This window comes from Astatotilapia calliptera, chromosome 3 (genome assembly GCF_964374335.1).
Source record: "Astatotilapia calliptera chromosome 3, fAstCal68.1, whole genome shotgun sequence".
NCBI classification, from domain to species: domain Eukaryota; kingdom Metazoa; phylum Chordata; class Actinopteri; order Cichliformes; family Cichlidae; genus Astatotilapia; species Astatotilapia calliptera.
Genome location: NC_137424.1, coordinates 16,929,616 through 16,950,256, shown reverse-complemented (window position 1 = coordinate 16,950,256; position 20,641 = coordinate 16,929,616). Strand labels below are relative to the sequence as shown.

At 40.5% G+C, this 20,641-nt stretch overlaps 2 protein-coding genes and 1 long non-coding RNA gene across 3 annotated transcripts in view; 2 read left to right on the top strand and 1 right to left on the bottom strand.

The window, feature by feature from the left end:
• Positions 1-8,979, top strand: part of LOC113017568 (protein NLRC3-like) — a 238,603-nt gene extending 229,624 nt beyond the window's left edge. Inside the window, exon 5 of the mRNA XM_080299694.1 lies at positions 5,625-8,979. Coding sequence (XP_080155820.1) covers positions 5,625-5,820 — 196 coding nt within the window. The 3' untranslated portion in view covers positions 5,821-8,979. The remainder of the gene's footprint in view (positions 1-5,624) is intronic.
• Positions 1-20,641, top strand: part of LOC145422960 (protein NLRC3-like) — a gene marked incomplete at its 5' end in the record, with an annotated part of 416,117 nt that overhangs the window by 285,394 nt on the left and 110,082 nt on the right. The gene's annotated exons all lie outside the window — the stretch shown is intronic.
• LOC145425315 (uncharacterized) lies at positions 17,006-19,451 on the bottom strand. The gene is made up of 3 exons (XR_013905981.1): positions 19,147-19,451; positions 18,599-18,679; positions 17,006-17,090 (listed from the first exon to the last, which is right to left on the bottom strand). It is a non-coding gene; the product is annotated as an uncharacterized LOC145425315 (long non-coding RNA).

Sequence of the window (20,641 nt, the reverse complement as noted above, 5' to 3'; positions counted from 1 at the left end):
GAAGTTATGTGCGGATTAGTGTACAGTGATAGCAATTTAGTATGTTTTTAGAGGGGGGGGGGGGGTTGTTTACCTCCGATGGGTGCTCTTTTTCGCTTCCGTTGCGTACGCCTTGAGTGCCGGTCCGAGTCTGATACAGGTATGTCGTCATGCCCCATGTGCAGTGTTGGTGCCCAGTCTGGATTTGTTACATCCATTTCATATGCTGGTTTGCCTGCAATAATGCCAAATCATAAGCTACTCAGTCGACATGATGTGGTTCTGCAGCATCACACATTAGCATGTTTTATCTCATTATCTATGACCTCAGCACGTTGAAAATCACACTAAAAGCCTTTCAAGAGTGATATGAATTAATTTAGAACTCACCGGAAAGAAAATGCCGTGAGCAAACCAACAAAAAGCTGGGGATTGCAGAGAACTCGATATCCGCTCGTCTCACCGCTGCAATCCAAGCCTGACGTCTTTGTTTAGTAATATCAGATACATGGGATCCCTCACGTTGCCTCCAGGATGGAAAACGATGAAAAGAGAGCCCGTTATCCAGCTTCTTGCCTTCACGATCGTGTGATCTAACGTTGCAACCGACAACACAACACGTACGATCCATAGCTGAAATGGTATCCTTTGGCTGGCCTACTGTCATGGCGGAAGGGGGCATGGCCCATCTCCCGTGACATCACGCTCCAAAGCCCTATAGGTGGGAAAATGTACCATGTCGACCAATCAAAAATGATATGGAAACATGACATTTGGTTGTTTAGCAAAAGGGGGAAGTTTTAGGAGTGACCGGCAAGAGAGAGCGAGTGAGCGAAAGAGAGAGAGAGTTTTGATACGTGAGAGATTTGTGACGTTTACCGTGTTTGGTCTCAAGTTAGTTTGTTGTCTTGTGTATTTAGTGTGTAGCTGTTGTTTTGTTTTGTGTGTCAGTTCTACTAGTGATCGTCACAGTTGCTGCCTTAAAGCCAACAAAGGCAGATTGCAGTGTAAACGCTGAGTGACACACCTGCTGTCAGACCTGCAGGTTTATCCCTGTGCTGTTCTCATATGTGTTAGAGTGACACAAACTATTGTTTGACACCTGATTGTTCTGTAAATAGTTTGAAATGATTATATGAAAAACGTCTGAGCCTTGGCTGCATTTTTTGGTAAATAGTACCATATAACTTTGTTGTTTGCAAAACGTGTGCGTATTTTTAAAAGTGTACAATCTCTATTTGCATTTCAAGTTATGAAGATGATTCGTTAAACATGTGTGTGGTTTTTACAGTCAAAATATCACTTTCTACTTGTATTTTAAATTTTGTCTGAATTTAGATAAATTGTGCTGATACAGTTGGTCAAAATGAGAAAATAACAGATTGGCAAGATAAACTGTTTTTAAAGGTAAAATATAGAGGCCACATCAAAAGTAGTCAAGAAGGGTTAAAGGCTAAAAGCAAAGTTGTCACCAAGTACTGTTTATATTTGTGTGTATTGCTGCAGCTTTTTTGAGTATTAATTTGGTGCCTTTGTGTGAAATAATGGTATTGTGAGTGATCCATATAGTCACAAAGAATAGCCACTTGTTTCTGTGCTACCAAAGTTCCCCGGCTTTCATTCAAAATGTGTTTATCGTCAGCACCTGCACATTAAACTACTTAAACATTATAAATGTCTTCAAGCTCACACTGAGGCCTGTGGGGTACTATCAGCCACTGAGACAGTACACACATTTATATGTGTTTGTATATGAATATTTCATACTTTAAGACTGCCTGTTTATTTAAGGGAGATGAACAAAATACATTGGAATTGTACAAAATAATATCATGGATGATAAATTAAATAGATTTTAAGTAGATGCTTGTGCATTCTTAAAGTCTTATATGTTGAACTGAACTATGTGATCTGTTCAAAGCCTTAATCTTAATTTGAAGTGAAATGTGCATTTTGAGTTTATACACTATGTATATAAGGCGACCGTTTCCTTTTGCAGTATTTTTGTGTGGTGTACTTTTCTATGTCTTAACAAAAGGGGAACAAAGGTGTTTAAGTTCACCTAGGATAATGTGTTTTAATTTTCACATGGTCTTGCTTGAATTTGACCCTGACAAAGGCGTATGAACTCTGTCAGCTGTTTGGAGTTTCCATTTTCTAAACTTCTACATTCTGAACCTTCTTCAGCTCTGAACAGATGATGAAACACTGAATGATTTCAAGCTCACACTTTGTCTAATAAACTTACATCTTTCATTCTTTATACAGATTGATCGACTGTGGTTTGTCAGAGATCAGCTGTGATTATCTGGCAGCAGCACTGAAGTCCAACCCCTCCCATCTGAGACAGCTGGAGCTGAGCTGCAACAACAACCTGCAGGATTCAGGAGTGAAGCATCTGTGTGGTTTCCTGGAGAGTCCAGGATGTGGACTTGAAACTCTGAGGTCAGTCAGCATGTTTTAGTTGTGCTGAGATGAATATGATGTGAAAGTTGTGCTGACACTAAACTGCAGACATCAGGCTGATATTATACTGATCCACACTGAGGATCTTCATGGTAAAGTCTGTTTTCTTCTTCTCTGGTTTAGTCCATTGACTGCAGCAGAACAATGTTCACATTTCAAACAGTGAGACTCAACGTATGGCCCGCGGCCCACACGCGGCCTGCCCACCTTCCCTGATTCAGAGAGAGGGGACCCTGATTAACTGTGTAGTGTTCTTCCTCACAGTTCTAAGTATCAGACACAACAATGAATAATCCACAGCTCACTGTCTTTAGCAGGTCAAAGGTCACGGCACACAGCAGACAGTGGGAAATATTATAACTCTGATCATTTATCAGCACATATCCATATGTATAAAAACAAAGCTGACACTGTGAGACTTGATCAGAGGTGTGATCATCACAGCAGAGGCCTTTGTGTCAAAGTCACTGAGGATCAAACAGAAACACATGAAGCAGATTTTCCTGTTCTGGCTTTTTATAGCAGATAACCTTCAAAATATTCTGCAGTCCATCAAAAACTGAAGCAAACCATGAATCAACATGTGAACATGAGCTGATGCTGCTGAAGTGAAGCAAAGTTACAGAGGTTTGATTACAGACACAGCTGAGAGTTTGTAATCTGTCATCATTTTAAAAGGTTTACATTTCTTCAGTATATCCACATTTGCAGCTGGTACCTCAACCTCCACTTGTCCAACACAACTGCTGTCCACTGCCTCCATGACATTGTGATTTTGCTGTTGGTCTTCTGTCAGATCTTCATCAATCACTTCTGCACGGGGCACACCTTCAGACTCTGCAGCTGCATAACGAAAGCCTGTAAGATAAAATTAGACATAAGGTAAATGTACACCAATATTCCAATGACAGGTGTGTGATTCATCTGGAAGTTATGTGCGGATTAGTGTACAGTGATAGCAATTTAGTATGTTTTTAGAGGGGGGGGGGGGGGGGGGTTGTTTACCTCCGATGGGTGCTCTTTTTCGCTTCCGTTGCGTACGCCTTGAGTGCCGGTCCGAGTCTGATACAGGTATGTCGTCATGCCCCATGTGCAGTGTTGGTTCCCAGTCTGGATTTGTTAGATCCATTTCATATGCTGGTTTGCCTGCAATAATGCCAAATCATAAGCTACTCAGTCGACATGATGTGGTTCTGCAGCATCACACATTAGCATGTTTTATCTCATTATCTATGACCTCAGCACATTGAAAATCACACTAAAAGCCTTTCAAGAGTGATATGAATTAATTTAGAACTCACCGGAAAGAAAATGCCGTGAGCAAACCAACAAAAAGCTGGGGATTGCAGAGAACTCGATATCCGCTCGTCTCACCGCTGCAATCCAAGCCTGACGTCTTTGTTTAGTAATATCGGATACATGGGATCCCTCACGTTGCCTCCAGGATGGAAAACGATGAAAAGAGAGCCCGTTATCCAGCTTCTTGCCTTCACGATCGTGTGATCTAACGTTGCAACCGACAACACAACACGTACGATCCATAGCTGAAATGGTATCCTTTGGCTGGCCTACTGTCATGGCGGAAGGGGGCATGGCCCATCTCCCGTGACATCACGCTCCAAAGCCCTATAGGTGGGAAAATGTACCATGTCGACCAATCAAAAATGATATGGAAACATGACATTTGGTTGTTTAGCAAAAGGGGGAAGTTTTAGGAGTGACCGGCAAGAGAGAGCGAGTGAGCGAAAGAGAGAGAGAGTTTTGATACGTGAGAGATTTGTGACGTTTACCGTGTTTGGTCTCAAGTTAGTTTGTTGTCTTGTGTATTTAGTGTGTAGCTGTTGTTTTGTTTTGTGTGTCAGTTCTACTAGTGATCGTCACAGTTGCTGCCTTAAAGCCAACAAAGGCAGATTGCAGTGTAAACGCTGAGTGACACACCTGCTGTCAGACCTGCAGGTTTATCCCTGTGCTGTTCTCATATGTGTTAGAGTGACACAAACTATTGTTTGACACCTGATTGTTCTGTAAATAGTTTGAAATAATTATATGAAAAACGTCTGAGCCTTGGCTGCATTTTTTGGTAAATAGTACCATATAACTTTGTTGTTTGCAAAACGTGTGCGTATTTTTAAAAATGTACAATCTCTATTTGCATTTCAAGTTATGAAGATGATTCGTTAAACATGTGTGTGGTTTTTACAGTCAAAATATCACTTTCTATTTGTATTTTAAATTTTGTCTGAATTTAGATAAATTGTGCTGATACAGTTGGTCAAAATGAGAAAATAACAGATTGGCAAGATAAACTGTTTTTAAAGGTAAAATATAGAGGCCACATCAAAAGTAGTCAAGAAGGGTTAAAGGCTAAAAGCAAAGTTGTCACCAAGTACTGTTTATATTTGTGTGTATTGCTGCAGCTTTTTTGAGTATTAATTTGGTGCCTTTGTGTGAAATAATGGTATTGTGAGTGATCCATATAGTCACAAAGAATAGCCACTTGTTTCTGTGCTACCAAAGTTCCCCGGCTTTCATTCAAAATGTGTTTATCGTCAGCACCTGCACATTAAACTACTTAAACATTATAAATGTCTTCAAGCTCACACTGAGGCCTGTGGGGTACTATCAGCCACTGAGACAGTACACACATTTATATGTGTTTGTATATGAATATTTCATACTTTAAGACTGCCTGTTTATTTAAGGGAGATGAACAAAATACATTGGAATTGTACAAAATAATATCATGGATGATAAATTAAATAGATTTTAAGTAGATGCTTGTGCATTCTTAAAGTCTTATATGTTGAACTGAACTATGTGATCTGTTCAAAGCCTTAATCTTAATTTGAAGTGAAATGTGCATTTTGAGTTTATACACTATGTATATAAGGCGACCGTTTCCTTTTGCAGTATTTTTGTGTGGTGTACTTTTCTATGTCTTAACAAAAGGGGAACAAAGGTGTTTAAGTTCACCTAGGATGATGTGTTTTAATTTTCACATGGTCTTGCTTGAATTTGACCCTGACAAAGGCGTATGAACTCTGTCAGCTGTTTGGAGTTTCCATTTTCTAAACTTCTACATTCTGAACCTTCTTCAGCTCTGAACAGATGATGAAACACTGAATGATTTCAAGCTCACACTTTGTCTAATAAACTTACATCTTTCATTCTTTATACAGATTGATGGGCTGTGGTTTGTCAGAGATCAGCTGTGATTATCTGGCAGCAGCACTGAAGTCCAACCCCTCCCATCTGAGAGAGCTGGAGCTGAGCTGCAACAACAAGCTGCAGGATTCAGGAGTGAAGCATCTGTGTGGTTTCCTGGAGAGTCCAGGATGTGGACTTGAAACTCTGAGGTCAGTCAGCATGTTTTAGTTGTGCTGAGATGAATATGATGTGAAAGTTGTGCTGACACTAAACTGCAGACATCAGGCTGATATTATACTGATCCACACTGAGGATCTTCATGGTAAAGTCTGTTTTCTTCTTCTCTGGTTTAGTCCATTGACTGCAGCAGAACAATGTTCACATTTCAAACAGTGAGACTCAACGTATGGCCCGCGGCCCACACGCGGCCTGCCCACCTTTCCTGATTCAGAGAGAGGGGACCCTGATTAACTGTGTAGTGTTCTTCCTCACAGTTCTAAGTATCAGACACAACAATGAATAATCCACAGCTGACTGTCTTTAGCAGGTCAAAGGTCACGGCACACAGCAGGCAGTGGGAAATATTATAACTCTGATCATTTATCAGCACATATCCATATGTATAAAAACAAAGCTGACACTGTGAGACTTGATCAGAGGTGTGATCATCACAGCAGAGGCCTTTGTGTCAAAGTCACTGAGGATCAAACAGAAACACATGAAGCAGATTTTCCTGTTCTGGCTTTTTATAGCAGATAACCTTCAAAATATTCTGCAGTCCATCAAAAACTGAAGCAAACCATGAATCAACATGTGAACATGAGCTGATGCTGCTGAAGTGAAGCAAAGTTACAGAGGTTTGATTACAGACACAGCTGAGAGTTTGTAATCTGTCATCATTTTAAAAGGTTTACATTTCTTCAGTATATCCACAATTGCAGCTGGTACCTCAACCTCCACTTGTCCAACACAACTGCTGTCCACTGCCTCCATGACATTGTGATTTTGCTGTTGGTCTTCTGTCAGATCTTCATCAATCACTTCTGCACGGGGCACACCTTCAGACTCTGCAGCTGCATAACGAAAGCCTGTAAGATAAAATTAGACATAAGGTAAATGTACACCAATATTCCAATGACAGGTGTGTGATTCATCTGGAAGTTATGTGCGGATTAGTGTACAGTGATAGCAATTTAGTATGTTTTTAGAGGGGGGGGGGGGTTGTTTACCTCCGATGGGTGCTCTTTTTCGCTTCCGTTGCGTACGCCTTGAGTGCCGGTCCGAGTCTGATACAGGTATGTCGTCATGCCCCATGTGCAGTGTTGGTGCCCAGTCTGGATTTGTTACATCCATTTCATATGCTGGTTTCCCTGCAATAATGCCAAATCATAAGCTACTCAGTCGACATGATGTGGTTCTGCAGCATCACACATTAGCATGTTTTATCTCATTATCTATGACCTCAGCACATTGAAAATCACACTAAAAGCCTTTCAAGAGTGATATGAATTAATTTAGAACTCACCGGAAAGAAAATGCCGTGAGCAAACCAACAAAAAGCTGGGGATTGCAGAGAACTCGATATCCGCTCATCTCACCGCTGCAATCCAAGCCTGACGTCTTTGTTTAGTAATATCGGATACATGGGATCCCTCACGTTGCCTCCAGGACGGAAAACGATGAAAAGAGAGCCCGTTATCCAGCTTCTTGCCTTCACGATCGTGTGATCTAACGTTGCAACCGACAACACAACACGTACGATCCATAGCTGAAATGGTATCCTTTGGCTGGCCTACTGTCATGGCGGAAGGGGGCGTGGCCCATCTCCCGTGACATCACGCTCCAAAGCCCTATAGGTGGGAAAATGTACCATGTCGACCAATCAAAAATGATATGGAAACATGACATTTGGTTGTTTAGCAAAAGGGGGAAGTTTTAGGAGTGACCGGCAAGAGAGAGCGAGTGAGCGAAAGAGAGAGAGAGTTTTGATACGTGAGAGATTTGTGACGTTTACCGTGTTTGGTCTCAAGTTAGTTTGTTGTCTTGTGTATTTAGTGTGTAGCTGTTGTTTTGTTTTGTGTGTCAGTTCTACTAGTGATCGTCACAGTTGCTGCCTTAAAGCCAACAAAGGCAGATTGCAGTGTAAACGCTGAGTGACACACCTGCTGTCAGACCTGCAGGTTTATCCCTGTGCTGTTCTCATATGTGTTAGAGTGACACAAACTATTGTTTGACACCTGATTGTTCTGTAAATAGTTTGAAATGATTATATGAAAAACGTCTGAGCCTTGGCTGCATTTTTTGGTAAATAGTACCATATAACTTTGTTGTTTGCAAAACGTGTGCGTATTTTTAAAAATGTACAATCTCTATTTGCATTTCAAGTTATGAAGATGATTCGTTAAACATGTGTGTGGTTTTTACAGTCAAAATATCACTTTCTACTTGTATTTTAAATTTTGTCTGAATTTAGATAAATTGTGCTGATACAGTTGGTCAAAATGAGAAAATAACAGATAAACTGTTTTTAAAGGTAAAATATAGAGGCCACATCAAAAGTAGTCAAGAAGGGTTAAAGGCTAAAAGCAAAGTTGTCACCAAGTACTGTTTATATTTGTGTGTATTGCTGCAGCTTTTTTGAGTATTAATTTGGTGCCTTTGTGTGAAATAATGGTATTGTGAGTGATCCATATAGTCACAAAGAATAGCCACTTGTTTCTGTGCTACCAAAGTTCCCCGGCTTTCATTCAAAATGTGTTTATCGTCAGCACCTGCACATTAAACTACTTAAACATTATAAATGTCTTCAAGCTCACACTGAGGCCTGTGGGGTACTATCAGCCACTGAGACAGTACACACATTTATATGTGTTTGTATATGAATATTTCATACTTTAAGACTGCCTGTTTATTTAAGGGAGATGAACAAAATACATTGGAATTGTACAAAATAATATCATGGATGATAAATTAAATAGATTTTAAGTAGATGCTTGTGCATTCTTAAAGTCTTATATGTTGAACTGAACTATGTGATCTGTTCAAAGCCTTAATCTTAATTTGAAGTGAAATGTGCATTTTGAGTTTATACACTATGTATATAAGGCGACCGTTTCCTTTTGCAGTATTTTTGTGTGGTGTACTTTTCTATGTCTTAACAAAAGGGGAACAAAGGTGTTTAAGTTCACCTAGGATGATGTGTTTTAATTTTCACATGGTCTTGCTTGAATTTGACCCTGACAAAGGCGTATGAACTCTGTCAGCTGTTTGGAGTTTCCATTTTCTAAACTTCTACATTCTGAACCTTCTTCAGCTCTGAACAGATGATGAAACACTGAATGATTTCAAGCTCACACTTTGTCTAATAAACTTACATCTTTCATTCTTTATACAGATTGATCGACTGTGGTTTGTCAGAGATCAGCTGTGATTATCTGGTAGCAGCACTGAAGTCCAACCCCTCCCATCTGAGACAGCTGGACCTGAGCAGGAACAACAAGCTGCAGGATTCAGGAGTGAAGCATCTGTGTGGTTTCCTGGAGAGTCCAGGATGTGGACTTGAAACTCTGAGGTCAGTCAGCATGTTTTAGTTGTGCTGAGATGAATATGATGTGAAAGTTGTGCTGACACTAAACTGCAGACATCAGGCTGATATTATACTGATCCACACTGAGGATCTTCATGGTAAAGTCTGTTTTCTTCTTCTCTGGTTTAGTCCATTGACTGCAGCAGAACAATGTTCACATTTCAAACCTTCAAAGAAGAAGAAAAATCCTCCACTGGATAATTCACTGTGAAACTCTCCAACTCTTCATTCCACCTTAAAGTCTGTCTGACACTGAAATCCAAAGCAAAATGTGCGTTTGCTTTACAGACAGCAGTCCAACACAAACATACACACATCATCCAAAACACAGTCCAACATCCAAATCTCCTCCACTGCCAGCATGAATGATGGGAAAGAGAAGGAGGAACACTCTGACATTCAGGGTTAGAATGAGTTTCATGAAGCAGACTGTGAAGATCAAAGCTGCATTAGAAAGCTTACATGAATGAATGAGTGGACAGAAGTGGACAGAGATCATCTGAAGCACTTCAAAGGCTTTAAATCAGCACATTTCTCTTTATTCTTTATCAACTCTGTTAGTTTCTCTCAGTTTTCTGTGGAATGAAGCTAACAGCAGGCTAATAAGATGCTGACCAATAGGTTTCTATTAAAGGTTGTAATTTGTATATGAAAAAGTGCTTTGGCTCAGCAGGGATCAGCTTACAGGTAGAATACAGCTGCTGGATGGGATTAGCATGTCATAGCTATCTACCAAACTGCTAACTGGGGGATTTCAGGCCATCTATGGATCATTTTTGCTAACTGTTTATTCAGCTTAGGCTCACAGGGCTGCAGCCTGTGCCCTAGCTGTCATAGGGCAAGAGGCGTGGTCCACCTGCACAGGTGAGCAGTCCATCACAGGGCCAACAGAGAGAGACAGAGAAGCACTCTCTCACATCCACACCTACAGCCAATTTAGAAGCACCAATGAACCTAAGCAGCATTTCATTGGACTGTGGGAGAACATCCAACCTCCACAGAAAGGCCAACAAGCTTCAACCTACAACCTTCTTGCTTTAAGGCACTAGTGCGAACCACTTTCCCCCATTTCAGCCCAAATCCTGCATCTTCCTGTTTCTGACTCCAGGCCAGCTCCACTAACACTTTCTCATCAGACACTGCCACCTAGTGGAGGAAGTCTTAGTTCCATTTGAAGCTTCACATTACAGTTAGTTCCTTTACAAAGAGGTGGAGGTGGTGGGGCCACAGCACCATCATCACTGAGTGCCATAGGACACTTAACCTTTGTTTCCATATGCTGGGAACTTCCTGTTGTTCCAAGGAGGACTGGAAAATGTGTGAAAATCTCCCAGTCAGTTCCTCACAGCACACTTCAATCATTTCCCTCCCACAGCATCAGGACCAGGGCTTTTTCTCTCTTTGGTCCCACTAAGAGATTTCCACACAAACACCTCATCAGTGGGACTCTCAGAGCTACCAGCCCTTTGCTACAATCACAAAGCTCTTCATTGAAATCAATGATATCAAAGCTGAGTCCAAGTCTTCTGCTGATTCAGCATCACATTCATCTTTGCTCCTTGTTCTGCATCCCCACCATGGACTTCATTCCTTTCCAAGCCAGCCTTGAGTGTCCTTTATTCAGCTCATCCTCTGCTTTACTTTTACACCTGATTTTAGCTGCTTTATCTCTCTTTCAACAAGTTTCTGTGCCTCAATCTTTTTCTTCTCTCCCTCATAACAAGACAGCTTCTTCTGCCTGAGAACATGTTGGAGTGATTTACTAATCCAGGGCTGCTTATTGGGGAAAATACTTCCTGTTTCCAAAGTAATCCCCATTTTTCCCAGAAAGAAATGTAAGTAGAAATCGATGATCTCAGTGAGAACATGAGCCTTTAAAAAGTCCCAGTGGGTGCAGTCAAAGCAGTCCCTCAGTCCCAGTATATAGTCTTTGGTCCAGACTGGAACAACTGTGTGCCCAGTTTGAGCTCTCTTCAGTGCTGTGACCTGACAGACCCAGAGGGGCCATCACATCACATTTAGAAGCTCCTCTAATGGAGCCACAACACATGTCCAACACTTAGTCTGTCTTGTTGGACCAACTGGAAGAAATGATTCAAGGACTTAGTCACAGAACAGAGATTCAAATCTCCAAAATCCAACTGGCTGCATCAGGACATATAGTCTGAAACTCTGCACAGTTTCCTGTTTGAAGCTGCTTCCTGTTGGCTTCAGCTGTTTGGAGTTTCCATTTTCTAAACTTCTACATTCTGAACCTTCTTCAGCTCTGAACAGATGATGAAACACTGAATGATTTCAAGCTCACACTTTGTCTAATAAACTTACATCTTTCATTCTTTATACAGATTGTGGAGCTGTGGTTTGTCAAAGATCAGCTGTGATTATCTGGCAGCAGCACTGAAGTCCAACCCCTCCCATCTGAGACAGCTGCACCTGTACGGAAACAACCTGAAGGATCCAGATGTGAAGCAGCTGTCTGATCTTCAGCAGAGTCCAGACTACAGACTGGAGACTCTGGTGTAAGTAGAGTGATGGAGTGAGTGGGTGGTGCTGTCAGCAGTATTGTACTAAACACAGTCAGTATGAAACAAAGATCCAGTGTTTCCTGTAAAGCTGCAGCTTCTCAGTGAAGCTGTGAGAGGAGAATGGTGACAGGCTTCAGGATTGGACACAAACACTTCCTGTTTCTCACCTTTATGGTCACCATGGTAACGGCTGACACGCTCTGATCAAACACTGTCAACAGCCAATCAGCTCTCTGAACAAAGCAGCACGCAGACCAATGACTGCATTCGTTTCCAAGTTTAAAGCAGTGAAGAACACAGTCTGTAGGTGAGGAAGAATTTAGTGAGAGCAGATGTTTGGATGGAATTCCTCCAGTTAACAGCTGGAACCGTCCATCTGGATTGTTGGGCTTGTTGTTGGGGTTCCTACAGAACTCAGAGTGGACACACCAAGGTTCTTCTAATGAATGAAAGTCCAAACTCAAACTAGGAGGGAAAAACATTTTCATCAACTTCAATAAAAATCCAAAGATTAGAAAAAGTGAAGCAACAATGAGTCCTAGTACAGTCCCAGCACTGAAGTCCCTGCTGCTCTTTATACTGGATGTGCTGCATCACTGACTGACAGCTGATGAAGAGTCTCTGGAAACACTCGTTTATCTCCTCTGCTCTTCCTTCTTCTCTCTGCAGGTGGAGGTGATGATGGTAAACAGGACGGTGTGTGTGCTGAGAGAGGAGGAGCTGTGTCCTGATGATCCAGAGAGGTTGAAGCAGCAGCAGCTTGTGTGTAGAGACGCTCTGACTGGGCCATGTTACTGGGAGGTGGAGAGGAGAGCTTCATCCAGCAGTGACTGACAGAGGAATGAGAAGAAGTGCAGATGACTGTCAGTGCTGCAGAGTGAACTGCTCTGAGAACAGCTCCACTGTCAGACACAATGTAGAGTCCAGCATCATCCCTGTGTGTCCCTCTGGATCTGACAGAGGATCATCAGTGTATCTGGACTGCTCTGCTGCTGCTCTGTCCTTCTACAGTCTCTGCACAGTCTCTGTCTGACTCTGGCTTCAACCCTCCTGGATCAAACTCACCTGGAAAGACTTTCAAACATCACTCAATAGATTTGAATACAGAATATATTTGATATATACTGTAGATGTACTGTAGAGTTGCAGTTTGTCACTTGTAAATACAGTCTGTGAGCAGCTGTGAGCTGAAAGATCTTTCTAGAAACAGGAAATGTTTTCACTCTTCTGTTGCTTTTTCATATATTTCCACAACATTAATATTGATCCCACCTGTCTCACCTGTTTCATGCTTTTATACATAATAACAGGACACGTGTGATCTGAGCGCTGCTGTGGTTGCTGTGCTGCACGTCTTCATTTAGATAACAGAGACATCTAGTGGTTCAGAGGGAGAACTGCAGGAGGTGGAGCTGTGTTTTAGCATGGAAAACTTTTTATCTTTTAGGCGCAGATACAAATATGACAAGTATCAGTGTGAGATACAAAAGGTCACATCAGTCAGCAGAGGGAACAGTGATCACACAGCAATGTAAGAATAGAAACATAACAGTGAATCTGGACATGTATACAGAGGGAAGCAAACAAACAGGATGTAACACTACATTAAAGCCACAAATGGGAAGAAAACAAACACAAAGGAAAATATATTTGATCTCAGGGCCCTGAGATCAAATATAACAGCACTGGTCCGGCCGGGTTAAGTCAAACGATGATTTTAATGATCACACGCGTGGGAGATGGACACTGATGCAGACAGCCTCAGATCTCAAAATGGTGGAGCATTGCTCAAACTCTTATAGCCTCTGGTTCTCCCACCTTATCATAAAAGCCTAAACATTCACATGCTTTTCTCTCACACGGCGCCTAAGCTACGACCTTGGCTCCCCGTTTATCTGCTCCTGCTGAGTTGGGGCAGAAAACTCCAGCATGCTCTGTTCTCTTCTAATCAGACAAATAAGGCGATGGCTTTCTGCAGCAGTATTATGCATCATAAAACAATATCATTCATCCACAATAAATCAGCAGTCTAATGTAATGCAAATCAGTTTAACTAATGCAATAGTTATCAGCTTCTTCTAATTCAGGAGAATAATGCAAACTAAAACTACATAATAATTCACAATCTTTAGTTAGGGGTATAACATGGCATAAAATAATATTATAATCTAACAGTATGCTGCTGCCTCTCTCTCATGTTACTTAAAAAATTAACCCCACAGCTTCAATAACCGTATCTAAAAATCTCTCAGTGAAAGTTCCGGTTGTAGGTTTGGAAACATTTTGGGGTAGCCAGTGTTAAATAGAGACAGGGCCACATTCTTTATCTAGTCATTGTAATGAAAGAAGCACATTAAAAACTATATGAGAGTTTGCTTTTAACAAGTATGTAATGACTCTACTTAGTTTAGGTAGTCTTAGGGAGTCAAACTGAAAGTAGCATTTTGTGGATGTTTTCCCTGCTGCCCGATCCCATCAGTCTCTTAAAGCATCATTTTTATGCGCCCTGGTGTGACAGTGGTTTCATGGCGCTACAGGTTACCTGAGCACATCAGGTATATTACGGTTGAAAACCAGTGCCCGGCCTTCCAGTGGGTGTTCGACCCCTCGTGCACAGCTCAGGAGTCTAAACGACCCAGCAGTTATGGACATGTGTGTTTTTGGTGTGCTGTCCCTCGTTCTCCCTGCTTGCAGGTATATCTGTGTGTGTGTGTGGATGCCGGAGTTTCTGAGAGCACCTGTTTACAGGCACCTTCAGGCCTGGTGGGTGTGGCCCTGCCAGGTGGTTGGCCACACTTGAAGACCATCACACAGCTGATCAAGCCTTGTCGGAGGAGCTACTTAAGAATGCGGTGGCGCTCTCTCTGACGCTGGATCATTGCGTGACTTCACGTTAGTCTCTCGGCCAGTCAGTACGGATAGTCTGCCGCATTGTATGTGTCTTACGGCTGCCTGTTTGTTATCTCCCCAGGAGAAGCGTGGAGATGAGAGGGCAGCGAGCACGGGGTGCTCAGACACTGAGGAGCGGAGACAAGGAACACTAGCACTGGGAAGAGGACATTTCACGGGAGTCGGGAACGCACTGCGGATTTATTGTTATTTTCCATTCACTGTAAATAAACGCACTGCTTGCATTCAGAGCTCCGTGCCTGGCTCCTCCTTCCTCACATCCCCACGGTTGACGCTGGCCAACCGTGACAAATAGCTTTTCTTAGATTCATTATTAGTTCAACATTGACAAATAGTAGTTGACTAATATCAGGAGCCAAAAAGAAAACAAAAAACAAACTAAATAAATATTTCAGACGCTGAAAATAAATTATTACGGTTGTTTAAATTTGCTGTCAGCAAGTTAGGTCTAATGCATGTAGTCAATCTAATGAATCAATATTACATGTAAAAAGTACAGAACTGAAAATGAAACTAAAATATAACGGTAAATGAACTGGTTCTTGTACACTGTAAACCCGAACAAGTTGACTGAACTTAAAACTTTTGTGGAAACTGATTACCTCAAAAGATTTAAGTACAAAAACTCATATCTTCTAAGTATGGGCTACTCAAAATTTGTATTTATTGTTCACCTAAAAATTTAAAATTATATTTTATATTTTATTAATTGAGCTTTACTCAAAGACTGTATACTTTAATTTCAATATTTTTGTGTTTCTTGTAGTTTATTATTTTGATGCAACACAATGCAATTATATTACAACCTAAACTCAAATTATCTGATTATTAATTAAAAGATATTTATGTTTCAATGTTTGAGTGTATACTACTAACAAAAAAAAAGTACGGAAATTCAGTTACTTTACATTTTGTTTATTTAACATTTTTTCATGAAAATTTAAAAACATCACAAATGTTTTTATAAAACAACTAACATGGACATCGGCACCATAAAGTGAGCATTATAAATTCTGTGTAGAACATTTATCTTTTTATAAAATCACAAAGGACGACATCAGTCCTAATTGCATCTTTCTCAAAATACACAAAAATGCAAAACAAAAAGTCAAATACTAATCACTTTTTTTTAAAATAGAAATTAAAAACATTTTTTTAAAATGGGTACAAAGATGATCAGCTTCCAAATAACCAGATAAGGCAGTCAAGTATAGGAAAATTAGGTAAACTGATGGAGTTAAATCCACCCAAAGCCTGTAGTAAACTTAAAGTGCTTAAAGTGCCTCAAACAAAGTGCTCAGTAACAGAGTGCGTGTCCTAACAAACATTGCCTTATATTCCTTAAGAGCATGTAGGCAGGGGTTTCAGGGGTTTGCCGTCATCAAGCCCCATGAAGATATTTTGGACAAAGGCAAATGTGTGAACCAGCTTCCTGGGGTAGTCTAAATGCAGAGCATAGATCAAGCCAAACAATAAAGCAAATGCATCTGCAAATCTGGGAATATCTCGCATCACCTAATCGCCTTTCACCACAACAGCCATGCTTGAGGAAGTAAAATGGACTGGACTGGGAAGCGCCGTCGGTAACCACAGTGAGAAGGGCAACTGGAGTGTCACTGAGGGTCGACTCATCCAATGTGTCCGCCTGGAATAGACACAGTATCAATGGTAAATGGCCTGTATTTGTATAGCGCTTTACACATTCAGTCATCCACACATTCACACACTGGTGATGGCAGCTACATTGTAGCCACAGCCACCCTGGGGTAAACTGACAGAGGCAAGGCTGCCAGACACTGGCACCAGCGGGCCCTCTGACCACCACCAGTAGGCAACGGGTGAAGTGTCTTGCCCAAGGACACAACGACCGAGACTGTCGGAGCCAGGGCTCCGAACTCCCAACTCTTGAGCCACGATCGCCCCAATTAAATAAGTAAGGTTGGTTTGAGAGAATGTGACAAGCATGACCTGTAATCTAGCAAAACATTCAGCAGTGTAGTGGGTTACTTTGTAACGAGTTAGGGTACTCTACTTTCTTTTGAAAAATGTACATTAACGTGTTAGCTTCTTGCATTACATAATTTGTATTTTTGTTATTTTTCTAAAAAAAAAAGTCTTTTTTTATTTCATGACTTTATCTCAAAAAGAAACTAAATCTTGACTTCAGCCTGGTTTTTGGGCCACCTGCAGCATAGCCATAGTGCTGTGATACGCCTGTGCCCTGCTCCTGACCTGTGTGTGTTTGTGTGTGAGGGTTTTTTAAAGAGAGGGTATTTTGTTTGTACAATTTGGTAGCTGCTAGGGTATTAAATTGTATTTAAAAAAATCCATAGCATTTTATCTTACTGGCAGAATTTAAGTAATGCAAAAATACACTTACATTACATGTCTAAAAATAATTCTGGGTCCTCCTCCCACAGGTATACAGGAAGGGCACGAAGTACTGCAGTGCGTTTCACGTTGATATCAGGCGCCTCCTAAAAAGGGAAAAGAAAAGTTCATTTAACGCAAAGTTTTCAGGTGTCATTCTTTGGGGAGACTACATGTTTATGAAACTGCATGACATCAGACTCTACTAAATTTTGGAGACTTTTCTTTTAAGATACAACCTTTCTGTCTCTTGTGACAGAGAGTCTGTTTCTTAATCATTTGACAAAAACCCTACACAGTATTTTAAAATAGTGTTCTCCAGATCAGAGCTGTAATCTATATAGAACATGGGGTTCAAAGCAAGGAAAAATTGTGTGTTTATCAGTGAAACTTTTAATTTGTGTTAATTTTATCATTATCAATATATGAAATCTTCACCTTAAGGGACTTAATGAATGGTTTCTTCTAAAAATTAGAAATGATTGAGTCATTTCACATCATATGAAAATATTAATTTTTAATACAAATTTGGCCCTACAAAAATGGAAACTCAGTAACAAAGATAATGGAGATTCTCTAAACACGAGCGAATATCACAGTAAAATTGTTGATTGTGATTTACACATTGGATGTATCCTCAGTGATTTGGTACAATTATACAACATTTTATAAGAACTGAACAACTGATGAAACAACTTACTTATGTGACCACATATGAAATGTTATAACTTACCACAAAAGGTGAACTGTGCCACTGACCCTTGGTAGATCTGCACATGATAAAAAAAAAAGCATTATAAATACTAACACAGCTATTAATAATTAGGGGTACATTTAAGATGTTAATGTCACAAAATAAAATAGACTGGTAGAAAGAAGTACAAGGAAATGGTAATGGGGGGGAGCCATGAAAGTAGATCTTTTCAACATGATTCAGTGTGACAAAGCCAGGGCATGATTTAAAAAAAGACAGGTTGTCACGGTCCTGGGTCAGTGACCCAGTGTTTTGAGTTTCTTGTGCCTCTGAGTTTTTTGTATTATGTTCTTAGTTCTCTTTGTTGTCCCAGCGTATTCTTTAGTGTAGTGTCTTAGTTTGGTTTTCTTGTATTCTGTTTAGTTCTCTGAGTATTTAGTAGCCGCCCTCTGTGTCTTAGTGGCTCTGTCTCCCCTAGTCTAGTTTGCATCTGTGCTAATTCCTGTTTTACTTTGAAGGTCTGTGTCTCATGTGAGTGTATCCTACTTTGCTCCCTTGTCTCGTCACTTCTGATTTCTCCCAGCTGTGCTCTCCTTCTGTGTCTCATTCCCCTCGTTACTTCCCAGTGTATTTAAACCCTGTGTTTCTCTGAGTCAGTGCTGCGTCGTCCCTCAAGCTGTGTGTTTCCTCGTGTGCCTCGCTGCAAGCTGTGAGTTTATATTTTCCCAGTTTAGTTTTGTATGCTCGTTTTCTGTGACCAGCAATTAAAGCTGTGATTTTGAGTTCATCCCCTGAGTCTGAGTCCTGCATTTTGGGTCCAACTCCTGCCTGCCGCACAGCGATTCATGACACAGGTCTTTTAACCTAAAAATGTTTTAATGGCCATGAAGAAAGGTCTCTTCAATAGATCTTTCAACTCACCTGTGTTTACTGTCTCCACCTGAAATTAATTGCAGTCTGAATTTTTTTTTTTCTTCTGTCTTTTTGTCTTTGGTCTTCAGCCTTGGAAGAAAAAATAAAAATATTGAAAACCTTATTAGCACACTAAATATACAACACCTTGCTATATTTCAATTGTTTTAGATAGAAGTTGCCACTGCTAGCTAAGTCACTTTTGAATGATGCTAATGAGGAGAAGAAAAAAAAAAACCCTGCCGAAGAATGAGTAAATACAATGAGAATGTTGTAAAAACGCCAACTTTCTTGCGTTGGCAAGGGGTCGTTAAAATATCACTAAGACCCTTTCTTTATGTGTGATTCTTAGTAAAACTGTGTTTTAATCGGTTAAAACTGACGACATAATCTATGTTTGAAAAAGAGCGCGAACAACAGCGAACAACTATTCACCACCTGGGTCTGTGCTTTTTAACACAACAGCGCATTCGAAAACAAGTTATTGGCTGCAACATATTAATATACTTGCTTTTTTACAGAAAAAATAAACATAACGAAGGTTCCGTTTTACTTACAAGTTTCTCCAAATGTGTTCTCCAGTCGCTCGAGAAGGGCAGCCATATTGAACATAATTTTCTGACAACGTCGTTCAGGTTAGAGAGAAGACGTCATGACGTACACATGCGGAGCTCGGAAAAAAACATTTACTCAAAAATCATAATTAAGAAAGCAGTATTTACTCTTAACTTCTAAGCCATGTACAATTATAACTGTTTGAATCGTTAACCGAACAGAAAAGTTTTAAGTTGTTTCAACTTTGTGAGGAATTTTAATTGTTATATCCACAAACTTTATAAGTCAGGTAGACTGTTGGGGTTTACAGTGTATAAAACCTTTCTACTCTCTACAACTTGCCTCATTCATGCACTCACTTTTTTCTATGCTTTTTCTCTGTAAGTGCTTTCTATCTAACATTAATACGCATTCATCCTCCCGATGGATGCATCGGAGAGCAACTTGGGGTTAGCATCTTGCCCAAGGATATTTGGCATGCAGGCTGGAGCAGGCGGGGATTGAACCAGCAACTTTCTGATTAGTAGGTTTCCTGCTCTACCTGAGCTACAGACACCCCAATTTGTGGTGCTCTGGAAACAACACGTTCTCATCCCAACAGGTAACGATGCTATGTGACAAATCATCGGTATGTGTAAATGTGTTTTTTGTTCTAATCATGAATCGCTTTGTAAAACAAGACCTGATAGGGTTAAGGTTAAAGTTATGGTTAGAGTTAATGTTAGGGATAGGGCTGGAATGGACGGCTGGAGCCTCTCCTCCAAGTGTGTGTTACTGCCGCCATCAGCATTCTGTTGTATTCTGTTGTCTGCTTTTCTCTGTAAGCGCTTCGAGCCTGTACTTTTTTGCTTTAGCTGAGTAATGAAGTTGAATCAGTACTTTAACTTTCACTGGAACAATAGTATTTTTACTTCTACTTAAGTGGAGAATGTCTGATCTTTTGCCAACTCTGGCTGTCTCTCAGTCTTGGAATACCCACTTGTTGTCCAGCGGTGTCCTGGGAATATGGGAACTAGACAGACTGGGGAAACAATGGGAGGAGACACAAAGATGGAATCACTTTTACCATCTTTTATGTATTTGCTGGTCGTCTTATTTCTTCTATTTTGCAAGCACAGTGTTGCAATCATTGTCTTTGTGGTACAATGACACAGGTAGAATGCAGGTGTTTTCATGTAACACGATGCCAGAAAGATGAGTAATGTGTTTTGAAGAGAAGATAAAACATCATGTTTGAACAAAGATAAGCAGCAGACACGTCTGTGTGTGAGTTGTTCAGGTTCAGTAAGAAGGTAATATGTCTGCAGAATTTGTAATTCTTATGAAGATATTGCTTGTACAATAAATAAAATCCCTTTAACTTCTTCTGGAGAGTGTCTTTATATATTTAGTCATTTTGGGGCGATCCTTTATTTAGTAGTAACTCTAGTCGGGGATATATATCAGAGTTTACTTTCAGATATGAGCATTGTGTTTCCTGTGGATGAATGAATGAAT